Below are 13,408 nucleotides of genomic sequence, written 5' to 3' on the forward strand. Positions count from 1 at the left end.
TACAGACAGTTGTGAGCTGCCATGTGGGTGCTGGGAATAAGCCCAGGTCATCTGGAAGAGCAGCCAGTGCTTTTAACCACTGAACCATGTCTATAGCCTGTCAAATGTTTTTTAAGGTGCATGCATGTGTGTATGTGTAAACATTTAAGTGATTTTCTAGCTATTAATCAATTCAAATAGAAAGTCAATTCCCATTTCTCCACAGCCCAGGCCATTAGAATACATACTCATATAAACCAAGGGAAAGGCTCTTTCTCACTACCTACTTTTACACAGTTGTCTGTAAGGGTTGGCATGTCATTGATGGTCAGGTGCATGATTCCTGTGCAGCTGCTCGCAATGTTCCTGAAGCCTTGCACTGAGATCTGAATCACAGAGGAGAAAATCATTGGAAAATTTATTAGCTGGGCCACTCATGAAATGCAAGGAAGGATTACCAAGGGCAGCCATGAAATTTTTGCATGTTTTAAAGCTAAAACCATGTGCTGGTGAGATAGCTCAGTGAGGGAGGGTGCTATTGGCAGCCAGACAACCTGGATTCAATCCCCAGAGTTCACATGCTAGAAGATAGAACTGACCCCAGCATGCTATGTTCTGACCCCTCAAGCTCCATATAGCCCATGCACTGAGGCATATTTGCACACACACCCCAAACAAGTAAACAAATAAATGTAATTTTCAAATAAATAAAATAAAATTGAGATAATAAAATAGGACTGACACAAGATGGAAGAATCCAGTTTCTGAATTTTTGTCATTAGACGATGTCTTAATGAAGTAAAAACTCATATAATATAAACATTAACCATTTAAATAACTATTCAATGTTTTATAGTCATCACCTGCATCAAGTTTCAAAACAACTTCATAAGTCAAATGAGCAACCAGGTGCCTGCTCACCATACCTGCCCCTCAGCCCTGGGCATCACTCATATGTGTTCTGCCTCTTTGGACCAACTTATGTGGAATATTTAATACAAATGCAGCTACACAGTGTGAAGCCTTTTGTACCTATCCTTTTCACTTAGCATTTTGTTTATCCACTGTGTTAGCCAGGTTCTCTAGAAGAACAGAACTAATACACACACACACACACACACACACACACACACACACACATTTAACATTATATATATATATATATCCAATTCCCAAATAACCTCACTGAGATTTATTCTTAATTATAAATGATTGGCCTATAGCTTAGGCTTGTCTCCAACCAGCTCTTAGAACTTAAATAAATCCATTTCTATTAATCTTTGTGCTTCCCTGAGGCTTGTTTACTTCATCTATGAACTTCCCATGTTGCTTCTTCTGCATCTGGCTTGCAACTCCTCAGACTCCACCCATCTTCTCCCCAGCATTGTCTGCCCCCAAAATCCTACCTAGCCATCTATCAATCAGCTTTTTTTTTTAAAAAGATTTATTTATTTATTTATTTATTATGTATACAGTGTTCTGTCTGCACATATGCCTGAAGGAAGAGGGCACCAGCTCTCATTACAGATGGTTGTGAGTCACCATGTGGTTGCTGGGAATTGAACAGTCAGAGACACTCCAGAATCAGCAACAGCCAGCTTGCTTTCTTAACCTCTGAGCCATCTCTCCAGCCCCTCAATCAGCTTTTTATTAACAACGAATCTAATCTCCTTTGTTCAGCTTTTCTTTTATTTTTTTAACCATTACCAATACAACTTGTAACCAACTACCCTAGCCAATAACAAATATCCATAACCCATTGAAAGAACAAAAAAACCACCCACCCTACCTCTTAGGAATGTGGGTGTTGTGTTCTTAAATTTACTTCCTGCTGTCTGAGGGCAAAAGCCTCTTTAGGAGATACCGAAAAGAAAATTTTGGGTTAATTGTCAAGTCCTGGGAGAGGCAGCTGCATCATTTGTTGTCCAGTCTCTGCCTAATGGGAAAATGCAGGGCTTGTCTCATGTCCTGGCTATAGCAGTCTGTGAGACCGGACCATCTCAGCTAGCCATCCTGGAATTGTCCTGAGCAGCTTGTAGTCCAAAGCCAATCTTTGGGTGGTGTTGTCAGCTTAGTGGCATTGTCCATGTGCAATCATCACTGTGGGATCCCATCATCTTTTTGGGGACTTCAGAGACCCCATTAGGTCAGATTATTGCTTTTCTTGGTAATTTTTTCAGGGTAGTTCTCCCTTCTTTGGATGTTTTTCTATCCAAGGGTCTTTAAATTCTTTAAGATCGTTGTTTTTATTTTCTTGGAATGACAAAAACAAAATCCTGCCCCAACCCTAGCTTTGGGGAGATTCCAAATCTAATCTTTATCAATTTTGATTTATGGTTTCTCTTGATTTTTTTGTTCTCTCTTCTATTTTTGTTCTATCATCCAGAGCAGTCTGGTTTCTTACAATAGGCATTAGGTTCTTTAATTGCTCTAGGAAGGAGTTTCTTCCACAATGACAGGAAAGGACTGAATGGAATTTGACAAGGGGGCCTGTACGAGGCACCCCAGGGCATTTCCTGATGGCAAAGGCAAGGGATTACCTTGTTGATCTACGTTTGTTAGTCCAGTGCCCACCTTTGTCACCTTCTGCATAATCCAGAAGGGAGGGGCATTTTGTTGGGATTATGTTTTGAAAAAACATTGTTTCTAGGAACGCCCTGTTTACAGTCCCTTTTTAGGTGACCTTGTTTACCACATTTGAAACATTTGACATTATGTTTTTTCTTCAAACCTCTGGTAACCACCTCTCCTATCTAAGCATCATCATGATCATGAGATTCAATATTGATTATATCTTGGATCCATTCCTCCAAGGGTGCTGATCTTGCCTTTTATGACCTAAGTACCCTTCTGCATTGTGTGTTTGCATTTTCAAAAGTCAGAGATTCAATTATTACTTGTCTAGCTTCTGAATTTGGTGTCATTCTATTTACTGCTGAAGTCAATTTTGTAAGAAATCAGTGAAGGTTTCTTTTGGGCCCTGTATAACTTCAGTAAATGACTCAGTTTTCTTTCCTGCTTCTTAAATTCTGTCCCAAGCATTCAAGAATGCTGTTCAGCATAAAGCCAGAGTGTGGTTATCATATAAAGATTGTTTTTGTATATCAGCATAATCTCCCTCTCCAAGAAGTTGATCTTAGGAAATTTCCATACCTCTATCCCTACTCCATTGTTCAATGATCTTAACCTCATTCTCCCACCAGGTCCTCCATTGTAACTGGGGACCAAGACAGCTGTAACCAAATTCCTCCAGTCTTGAGGGATAATTCTATTACAAGTTGACCATGAGTTTAACATCTGCTTCACAAAACGTGAGTGCATGCCATATGAGACTATCACTTCCTTGAATTTCCTCAAATCTGGCATTTGTACAGGAGTCCATTCAGCTCTTACACAGTCTTGGGGGATAACTATCATTTGGTAGTTCCTATAAGATTACTGGACAGATTAAGGTTGGCTATTTGAAAGCCTCAGGTTGTTTCTCTGTAACCTTATAATGCAATGCTGAGATTGGTTCTCCTTTGAATTCCTCTGTCTGGGTCTGAATATCTCTATGATCTGTTTTGACAAGTTTTTCTAGAATTTTTATCTTGGTGCTCATATTAGCCAACTTTTTAAATGATAAAACAGAAATGACCAAACAAGTAATATGTAAATTGATGTTACATAAATCCCATTAACATTAATTATCTCTTATTTAATTGTTCCATTTAGAGACCATCTAATGTGTTATCAGAGACCAAACTCCCTCCATTATATTGTTTCCCATTTTTTTTTTAATGTGGGAAATAAACTCTATTTTAACTAATTCCTCCCTTTAAGAGATCCCAGTTGACTCACCCAGTCTGCTGACAGTGACAGTTCAAATGACAGTGTGGCAGCAGCGGGGGAGGGGACCCAGAGAAAGCCACAGCCCACCAGGAGAGCAAAGAAGAGAGAGCCAGCTGTTGGCACAGGGGAACATGGGAAATGGCTAACTCCTGTGGCTTTTGGAGCCCAATAGTCTATGGAGTTTGCTGCAGAGAAGCTGCAACAAAAATTTAGCTGGTAGGCTAGGAACTCCAGTGTCCAGGCGGGGTAGAGACTCCAGCTGCATGCAGCTCCAGCCTGAGCCGGGGGCTGCAAAGCTACAGGCAAGCAGCTTTTTCATGAATTTGTGCCACACATTGGGTGCCAGATGTTGCATGAATCCTAAATGGTCTTATAATAAAAACTTGGAGCCAGATTATCAGGGTGAAAGCTGAAAGATCAGAGAAGAGAGAAGCAGAGCAAGCCACAGTCACTGCCTCTTACAGCACCAATTCCTCGGCCTAAAAGAGAGTAAGTTCCTCTCTCCTTCTGTCTCATATTCCTTTCTCTGCCCAGCCATATCATTTCCTGTCTCAACTTTCCTAGTCCTGAGATTAAAGATGTGTGATCCAAAGTGCTAGGATTAAAGGTGTGTGCTACCACTGCCTGATCTCTGTGGATAACTCTGTTGCTGGCTCTGTCCTCTGAAAATGACTTCAGGTTATGTTAAGCCACCAGCCACAGGAATATGAGGTAGGAATTCAGCTGATATTGGCAAAGCTATTACCTGGAAAAAGTTATGGGCTTTTCCAGAGGAAAACCAAGACTTAGGGAGTCTTGGTGATATTGGCTTTTGAAGGGATTAGCTGTATCCTGCAATGAATTTCTTGTGTGCTATTGGAATTTCCCCCATTTAACTTTTCCTTCAGGAACTTGTAACAGTGTGATTGATCATTAATTGGGTGCAACTCTACTTATACATTTGGGGTAACTGGATAAATTTTGCCATCTGAATTTATTCTTTATTAGCTTACATCTGGCCAGGGCCATTCCCCAGACAGAAGTATTTCAACAAATACACCTTTTTTACCCAAGGACAAACTGCCCATAGATAAACATTAGCTCATCTCATTTACAGATAAGAGAAAATAACCATTAAATCCTCAGTTTCTTACCTTCTTCCCAGTTTATTTGCACAAGACTTTTTAGCATTCCCTAATTGATCTTAGCCTTTAGTTGACCTTACCAGAGAATCCCCCTTTAGTCACTCCCCCTTTTGGGTTGTAACTGGAAGCTGAAAATTACTGCTTTATGTGTAGATCCTTATCACCTCTCACTGGGACCCTGAAGCTTCAAGCCTTGAATTGCTTTGCCAAAGAATTACAGCTTGTGTATATATACTGGTTCTCTGAGAGCACTGGAGAGAATCGATTTAGAAGAACAAAGATGAGGACAAAGATGGAAAGAACTAGGTAGACATGAGAGAACAGCAGAAAGGACTGAGAGCAGGAGGGACTGAGAGAAGCTAAGAATGAGAACAGAAAAGAAGCTGTGAAGATAGAATTGATTTAGAAGAATAAAGTAAATGAACTAAAGAACTCAGTGTTCTTAGATTCATTTTATAATTAGAATCCTCAGCTGATTGTTAGGATCTTCCATGGACCCTGGGAGAGAACAATAAAAGCAGGACCTTTATTGTTTTCAGTAATGTTAAGATGTTTTGATAATAGCTTTGAAGTGAAAAAAACCTTAGAAGACAATCTAAAGTTCACAAGGACACATAGCTGAGTGATAGATTCATTAAGGTTAGGGAACAAAAACAAAGCAGCCCAATTGTTACTAGAGGTTGTACCTTCCTTTCTAGGATTGGTTATTGATCAAAGATGATGATTAATTCCTTGACCCATTTCTGCCCTCAACTTCCTGATATAAAAAATTGTTGATGAGTGGGTATGCACCCTAAAGATTTAAATGATTATTATATATATAATGTTTAGGATTGTGATTCTTTCAAGATTCCTTATAAGGTTACCTTTCAAGATAAATAATAAAGTGGTTGATTCCTTCTTTGTAACCAAAATATGCAGCCTACCAGTAAAAGAACTGGTTGATAAAAATACCCTGCTTGCTCACACTCTGTTAATTTGTAACAAGTTACTTAGATGTGAATGCATGTAGATTCTTGGGATGACTTTGTTTAATCCTGTAAGGGAAATGGAAACATGTTTTTTTTTTTTTTTAACCTGTATTCATTATAATCATTCACTTGAAAAATAGAATGTAACCACATTGTAATTTTTATATTACTTGAAAGATTCTACTGGAGTATATAAGCTGTAAGGGAAAAAAATAAAGTTAGTTAGAAGTAAAACATCAAGAATAAGAGTTAGAAGAAAAACATCAAGAAAGAGAGAAGGAAAATCCAGCAAAGATGTAGAGAAAAAATAAGAATACAGAAGAATAAAGAAAAAGTCAGAAGAAAACCACCAAGAGAGAGTGTGTCTTTTCCCTCATTCCCTCAGATAAAAAAGTCTTTGTACATTGACTCTGTGGATCCCCACTGAGCTCTGTGCTGCTGGAGGCTTGTGCTCATGGCAGCAGCACCGAGGCAATGCTGCTTTGATAGAGATGTAGCCTCTGCTCAGCTGCTCAACCCATGAAAGGGGAATAGAAAACAAGTCTGTGTGTCTTCGGGGTTCTGGAAACTTGGCCCCTTTGCTAGGCCCTGGGGATCACCCAGACACAGGATTAGCCATTGTCCCCATAACAGAATCCTGTATAGGATAAGGAGTTCAGCCCACACATGATACACACACACACACACTCACACTCACACAGATACACACACATACACACACTCACACATACATACTCACACTCACACACACACTCACACTCACACAGATACACACACATACACACACACACTCACACACAGATACACACACATACACACACACACTCACACTCACACAGATACACACATATTTTTAAATAAAAATACATCTTTAAAGAATCAGTTGGCTGTGAACATATGGACTCGAGGATCCTCACTTTTATTGGCTTACATCTGTCTATTTTTATGCTAATACCACACTCTTGGTAGCTTTATAGCATGGTTTACTTTTCAACTGTTATAAATCTATATTAATGGAAGCAACAGTGGTGGAGGGTGCTCAAAATAATGTCCACATGATAAAATACCTTAAAACAATTAGTTCTTTAGGACGGGAAGCACTTAATGTTCAGCTTTATCAGTGGGAAAATGAGGCCATCAAGGAGCAGATGGATGCCAGTGTGTGTGTGGGGTCATTTCTACAACAGCACAGTGTGGAAAATTGTCACATCTACAATAGACTTCTTACAAGACCTTCAGAGACTTCCCACGTGGGAGACCTCTCATCAGAGCCTCACCTGATAGTAGAGGACTAACCAACAGTTACAGGAATGAAAGTCACATCTTCAAATGTCACTTCTTCAGGAAAAGCCCTGACCCTTAGACTAGACCAGATTCCTACAATGCACCTAAAACACCATGTAATGTCATAAACTAATTGATGATTAGCTATTGAACTAATTCTACTCAGCTTCTGGCAGGCCATCTATGGTATCAAGTAGAAAGATAATCAAGTAATATTATTATATGAGCAGACATGTGAATATATGAATAATTGCTGAGAATGCTCTTTTAGATGCTCCTTAGCAGCAAATTTTGGCAATGTCAAAAACCCATGTGTTATGGGGTAATTGTACACTGTGTGAAGATGTATTTGCTGTGATTGGTGTAATAAAAAGCTGAATGGCCAATAGCTAGGCAGGAGGCATAGGTGGAATTTCTGGGGAAAGAAATGAAGAGGAGATGAATCTAGGCACATAGGAGATGCCAGTGGGACTCTAAAGAAGTCAGACATACAGTACAGATCAGAGGTAACCAAGTCACATGGCAGAATATAGATTAAAATAAATGGGTTAATTTAAGTTATAAGAACTAGTGGGACAAGTCTAAGATAAGACCAAGCTTTCTTAATTAATAATAATATCTTGTCATTAGACAAGACAAGAAAAAGACTCATTACATCATGGAAACCTGGAATCCAGGGCTGAATACACAGAAGCCATGACTTTGGGCGTGAGTGTATTTGGATAATCTTTTTAAGGAAACTTTCTCACTGAGCTGGCGATTACTTTACTTTACAGCTGGTGATTGCTGATCCTTTAGCACCTCCATCCTGAGTGCTAGGGTTACATACATGTCTACCATGTCCCACTATGCAGTGCTAGGGACTGAACCCGCAGCTTTATGCACATTAGGCTAAGCACTCTATCACCTGAGCTACAGCCTCAGCTGAGGAATAGAATATCTGAACAATATACGTACACTGGGTCAAGAGTTTTTCTTGTGGGCTAGAGAGATGGCTCAGAGGTTATGAGCACTGAGTGCTCTTCCAGAGGACTGGGGTTCGATTCCCAGCACCCATATGGCAGCTCACAACTGTCTGTAAGTCCAAGATCTGACACTCTCACACAGACATACATGTAGGCAAAACACTAATGTACATAAAATAAAAATATATAAATTATTTTAAAAATTTAAAAATCATTATACTCATTAAAAAAAGAACTCTTCTTGAACAAAATTATCCTAATGAAATAGAGTTGCATGCTGAGATTTCTGTACATACAAGGATATAGTTATATATGATAGATTCTGAGAAATGTGTTGTTAGATCATCTTGCCATTATGTGAACATCAGAGAGTGTTTTTTATACAAAATAAGATGTAGTAGTTGTTGTTTTTTTTATTCTCTAGGGCCCCAACACCAGCTCCCCAATAAAAACACAGATACTTATTCTTATTTATGAATGCCTGGCCTTAGCTTGGCTTGTTTCTAGCCAGCTTTTCTAACAACTTAAATTATCTCATTTATTTTTAAATATGTTTTGCCTCTAGGATTTTTACCTTTCTTTATTCTCAATACCTTTCTTTCCTTCTTACTCCATGGCTGGCTGTGTGGCTGTGTGGCTGTGTGGCTGGCTGTGTGGCTGGCTGTGTGGCTGGCTGTGTGGCTAGCTGTGTGGCTGTATGGCTGGCTGTGTGGCTGTGTGGCTGTGTGGCTGGCTGTGTGGCTGGCTGTGTGGCTGTGTGGCTGTCTGTGTGGCTGGCTGTGTGGCTGTGTGGCTGGCTGTGTGGCTGTGTGGCTAGCTGTGTGGCTGGCTGTGTGGCTGTGTGGCTGGCTGTGTGGCTGTGTGGCTGTGTGGCTGGCTGTGTGGCTGTGTGGGCTGTGTGGCTGTGTGGCTGTGTGGCTGGCTGTGTGGCTGTGTGGCTGTGTGGCTAGCTGTGTGGCTGGCTGGCCATGTGGCTGGCCCCTCATGTCCTCCTCTCCTCTTTTTCTCGATCCTCACTCTTCTTTCCTACACTTCTTTATTTATCCTCTCTGCCCACCAGCCCCACCTATCCCTCTTTTCTGCCTAGCTATTGACCATTCAGCTCCTTATTAGACTAATCAGGTGTTTTAGACAGGCAAAGTAGCACAGCTTTACAGAGTTAAACAAATGCAACATATCTTTTCATCATTAAACAAATAGTCCACAACACAAATGAATATAAAACATCTTAAACTAATATTCCACAACACAAATGAACATAAAACATCTTAAACTAATATTCCACAACACTAAGATACCTGCAGCCTTACCAGGCACTGTAGCTATAGCTCGAAAGGTTGGCTACGTAGTTTTCCTGTTGAGACTCTGGTCCACAGGGAACAGGCTCAGTGCCTCCTGGGAGCATATTGGAGATATAGATCCACTTAGAACCTAGAACTGAACAAATTCTAGACTTTCCAGGGCATTCCCAAGTGCATTATTGTCAGAGAAATGAGTAATACCAAGATGTGTTCATCAGTTGTTCAAGAAATTACGATGGTGTCTATCCAAGTCTATTTCTAAAGAGAAAGAGATTGATTTTTAAGGATTCAGATCATGCCTGGGTGGTGGCATGTGCCTTTAATCCCAGCACTCAGGAGGCAGAGGCAGGTAGATCTCTGTGAGTTTGAGACCAGCCTGGTCTCTATGGTGACTTGTAGAAAGCCAGGGCTGTGTATATAGTGATGCAGGTTTTTTTGTTTTGTTTTGTTTTGTTTTGTTTTTTTTTTTTTTTTTTTTTTAAGAAAAGAAATCATGTCACATCATTCTAAGGACTGGCTAGTCTGAAATCTATAAACCAAAGCCAGGAAGCTGAAATTCCAGGAAGAGTAGATATTGTGATATTGAATCAAAAATCAAGAAAGGCCTCCATGTTGTAGTCTTCAGGCAGAATTCTGTTTGCTGGGACAAAGCCTGGTCTTCCTCTTGAGCAGACTTCACCATGCGAGGTTCACCCACATGATGAAAGGTAGCACAAGCAAAAAGCACAGCAGTCTGGATGCTGCCAGGGAGGGGTTCTGCCTGCCTGTTTCCGGAAACATGTCAGGAAGCGGTGTGGGAGTGTGCTGCTCTCGGCTCCAGTGGCAAGAAGCTTAGAAGATGAAAGGGGAGGGAAAGCAATAAAGTGAGAGGGAGGCACTTTGTCTTGTTGCCACGGGTTCCTGAGGGAAATTCTCATGACTTTTCTTCCAGGAAAAAGTCCAGGGGAGATGAATGATGAATGGATGGGTAAACACACAGAGGGCAGAGAGGTGAAGAATGATTCTAGACTTGGTCAGCAAAGCTGGGCTCTCTGGCCGTACCCCTTTCACACACAGTAGTGTCTATAGCTTGGCTCACACAGTGCCAACCACACACCATCAGACATAGTCTTGTTGGTCTCTGGACACGTTACTCCTGTAGAAAACAGAGGCCTCAAAACTCCCCTTCTCCCCACAGTGCGTTCCTCACATGGCAAATACAAAAAAAGGCGTGGTGTTTTGAAGACTGGGTTCCTTGTCCACTCCTCACAGCTGTCTCCAGCGCTGAGTAGTGTCTGACACAGATTGGATGAGCCAGAGGAGTCAGTGAAAGAAAGTTCTTCAGTAGATTGTCAACATAAGAGCCTGGTCCAAGGCCACCTCTCCATGTGACCCCCGCAGGCGACAACTGTTGTTTTTGACAGTTCTGACTCCACTCCCTTCATCTCAGCGCCCAGCACTGCTATCTCGAGTTCTGGCTTCTACAGAGCAGCCGCTTCTAGGGGCAAATCAACAACCTTCTCCCTCTTGTCTTGGAAACACGTTTGTGACAAGGTCTCTGGGAAGGGAAGAAGAGCAACTGAGCCACCCCCAGCCCACCGCCCTGGCCGGGCAACCCCTGCAGCAGAGCCAGAAGCTTGGTGCTTCCCACCCAAGGGCCAGTCAGTCCCTCCAGGAGGGGTGGGAGGAGCCTCCGAAGAGAAAGTTTCAGCTTTGTCCTGGCACCAGGCACTTAGTTCTCCAAAAAGTTTATATTACAATAGCCAAAAAGATGTTTGACTATTTTATGGCTCAAATATTTCTGCCAGAATCTTTTAGGCCTGACAATTATTAGTTACTTTCTCTTCACTGAAATAATGGGAGTATAAATCTGAAACTGGTATTTTCTCTCTAAAATAAGGAGAAAATAGAACACACTTTACCATCTCCAAATCCATGGCTTCCTCACAGCTGATAACTTCTGTCCTGTGTAGGGAACTGGGATTTGGTCTCTGCTTAGCTGAGAGGTGGTGGCTCCCCTGCCTCCATGCCCTTGGCTGGTTAGGAAGTTGGGGAGACTGGCCCCACCATGCACTCCAAGCTCATGTCCCAGAAGACACTATGGCTGTTTGTGGTGTTATTGTGTTCCCCAAAATATTGTGTACCCTAATAAATTTATCTGGGGTCAGAGAACAGAACAGCCACTAGATACAGAGGCCAGAAAATGGTGGCACTCACACCTTTAATCCTAGCATTCCAGAGACAGAAATCCCTCAATCTCTGTGAGTTCCAGACCACACTGGAAACAGCCAGGCATGGTGACCCACGCCTTTAATGATGTGATGGAAGGGAGTGATGTAGAAAGGAAAGATATATAAGGTGTGAAGATCAGAAACAAGAAGCATTTGGCTGGTTAAGCTTTTAGGTTTTGAGCAGCACAGTTCAGCTGAGAGCCATTCGGATATGAGGACACAGAGGCTTCCAGTCTGAGGAAACAAGACCAGCTGAGAAGTTGGCCAGGTGAGGTTAGCTGTGGCTTGTTCTGTTTCTCTGACCATCCAGCATTTCACCCCGATAACTGGCCCCAGGTTTGATTTTATTAATAAGAACTGTTAAGATTCCTGCTCCAGCTGTTGACAAGAAGATTCTTCCCAGCTGCTAATGGAGCAGGGCCAGTTACATGGCAAGACCACTTGCACATATAAAGGGCCGTGTGTGGAGAAAGAGTGGCCATGTGAATGAAGGCCAGAGTGCAGCCCAGAGCATGGTTGGGTAGAGGTCAGGCTGACCACACTGTGATAACTTCTCACCAAGCTTCCATTTGCCGCTCCTTCTATAAATGCCTCTGCATTAGTCTGCTCAGGGCACAGATGAATGTGCAGGACCAGACCCTCTGTGACAGACATATCCGGCTTAAAGCAGTTGTGGTACAAACCATGTTCCTGTACCATTTCCAGCTGTTTCTCTCATTCTAGAAGCACTGTGGCCAATGACTAAGAAGTAACGTAATGACTTTGGTCAGACTCATATATCCTTCACAATCTCTCAGTGACCCCAAAGGAACATTGCTTAGATAGAATAAATTGGAGAAAAAAAGCAGAGATTCCCCCCAAAACACTATGGAGCATTCTACTTCACTCATTCAGCTGAAGCTCTCAGCTCTCACTCTGCCTTGTGTGGTACTCACCCCCACACATTTATTAACCTGTCTGAGAAACACAGACAGGGTCTTAGCCATCAGTGTATCCTATCCTATAAAATATAACATACTGGATATATAGAATGTAGAATATGGCCCAACAAAAGCTTTTTAATGGGCCAAGTGATTGCTGAATGAATTGTTTATACAATGTAAATTATAATGGGGGAGTGTCAATATGGCCAGTTAAAAATTGCCATATTTATGAAAACATTTGGATAACCAAGCATTTTTTAAAATAGCTTTATTTTTCCAGTGAGAGTGAAGAACTAAGACACAAGCAGAGGGAGCCTGCAGATGCCAGGAAAGCAAGCATGCTCCGCCAGCTTCACATTCATTCTACAATGACTCAGAGCTCTGATCAGCCAGAAACAGGCTGGCTGGTCTTGAACGTGTGTCCTTGTTGTTGAGCAGTTTCTTCTTCTTTTCCTCATCCAGTGGCCACATCAATCACAGCTTCCCCTGGGCTATAATGGGGCACTCCTCCCTTAATGATTGAGAGAACATGGTGCTTCCTTCTCACAGCACAGTGATGCTCAGAGCTTCTTGGCTCTCCCACACTAATTAACTAGACAGTAGCTTCTAGCTCGAGCTTAAGCTTTGTGCTTTATTCTTATCCAAAGACCAAACCAGAGTTTCTGAATAACTTGTGAACTCTGTGTGTGATAAAGAGTGGAGGAGAAATGTCAGTTAAGTGTGGTTTCCAAAATGCGTGAAACTTTTTAAAAAAAAATTTTTTTTTTCAGGAATGGGAAGCATGATGGACTCTCATCTGATTGAGAATTGTCGCCAGATG

The 13,408-nt window shown here is 41.6% G+C and overlaps 1 protein-coding gene across 1 annotated transcript in view; it reads right to left on the reverse strand.

The window, feature by feature from the left end:
• The window catches only part of Fbxl13 (F-box and leucine rich repeat protein 13), a 216,205-nt gene that overhangs the window by 59,018 nt on the left and 143,779 nt on the right, over positions 1-13,408 (reverse strand). Inside the window, exon 13 of the mRNA XM_028890932.2 lies at positions 267-365. Within this exon, the coding sequence (XP_028746765.1) occupies positions 267-365 (99 nt within the window). The remainder of the gene's footprint in view (positions 1-266; positions 366-13,408) is intronic.

Source organism: Peromyscus leucopus, chromosome 3, assembly GCF_004664715.2.
Source record: "Peromyscus leucopus breed LL Stock chromosome 3, UCI_PerLeu_2.1, whole genome shotgun sequence".
Taxonomy (NCBI): domain Eukaryota; kingdom Metazoa; phylum Chordata; class Mammalia; order Rodentia; family Cricetidae; genus Peromyscus; species Peromyscus leucopus.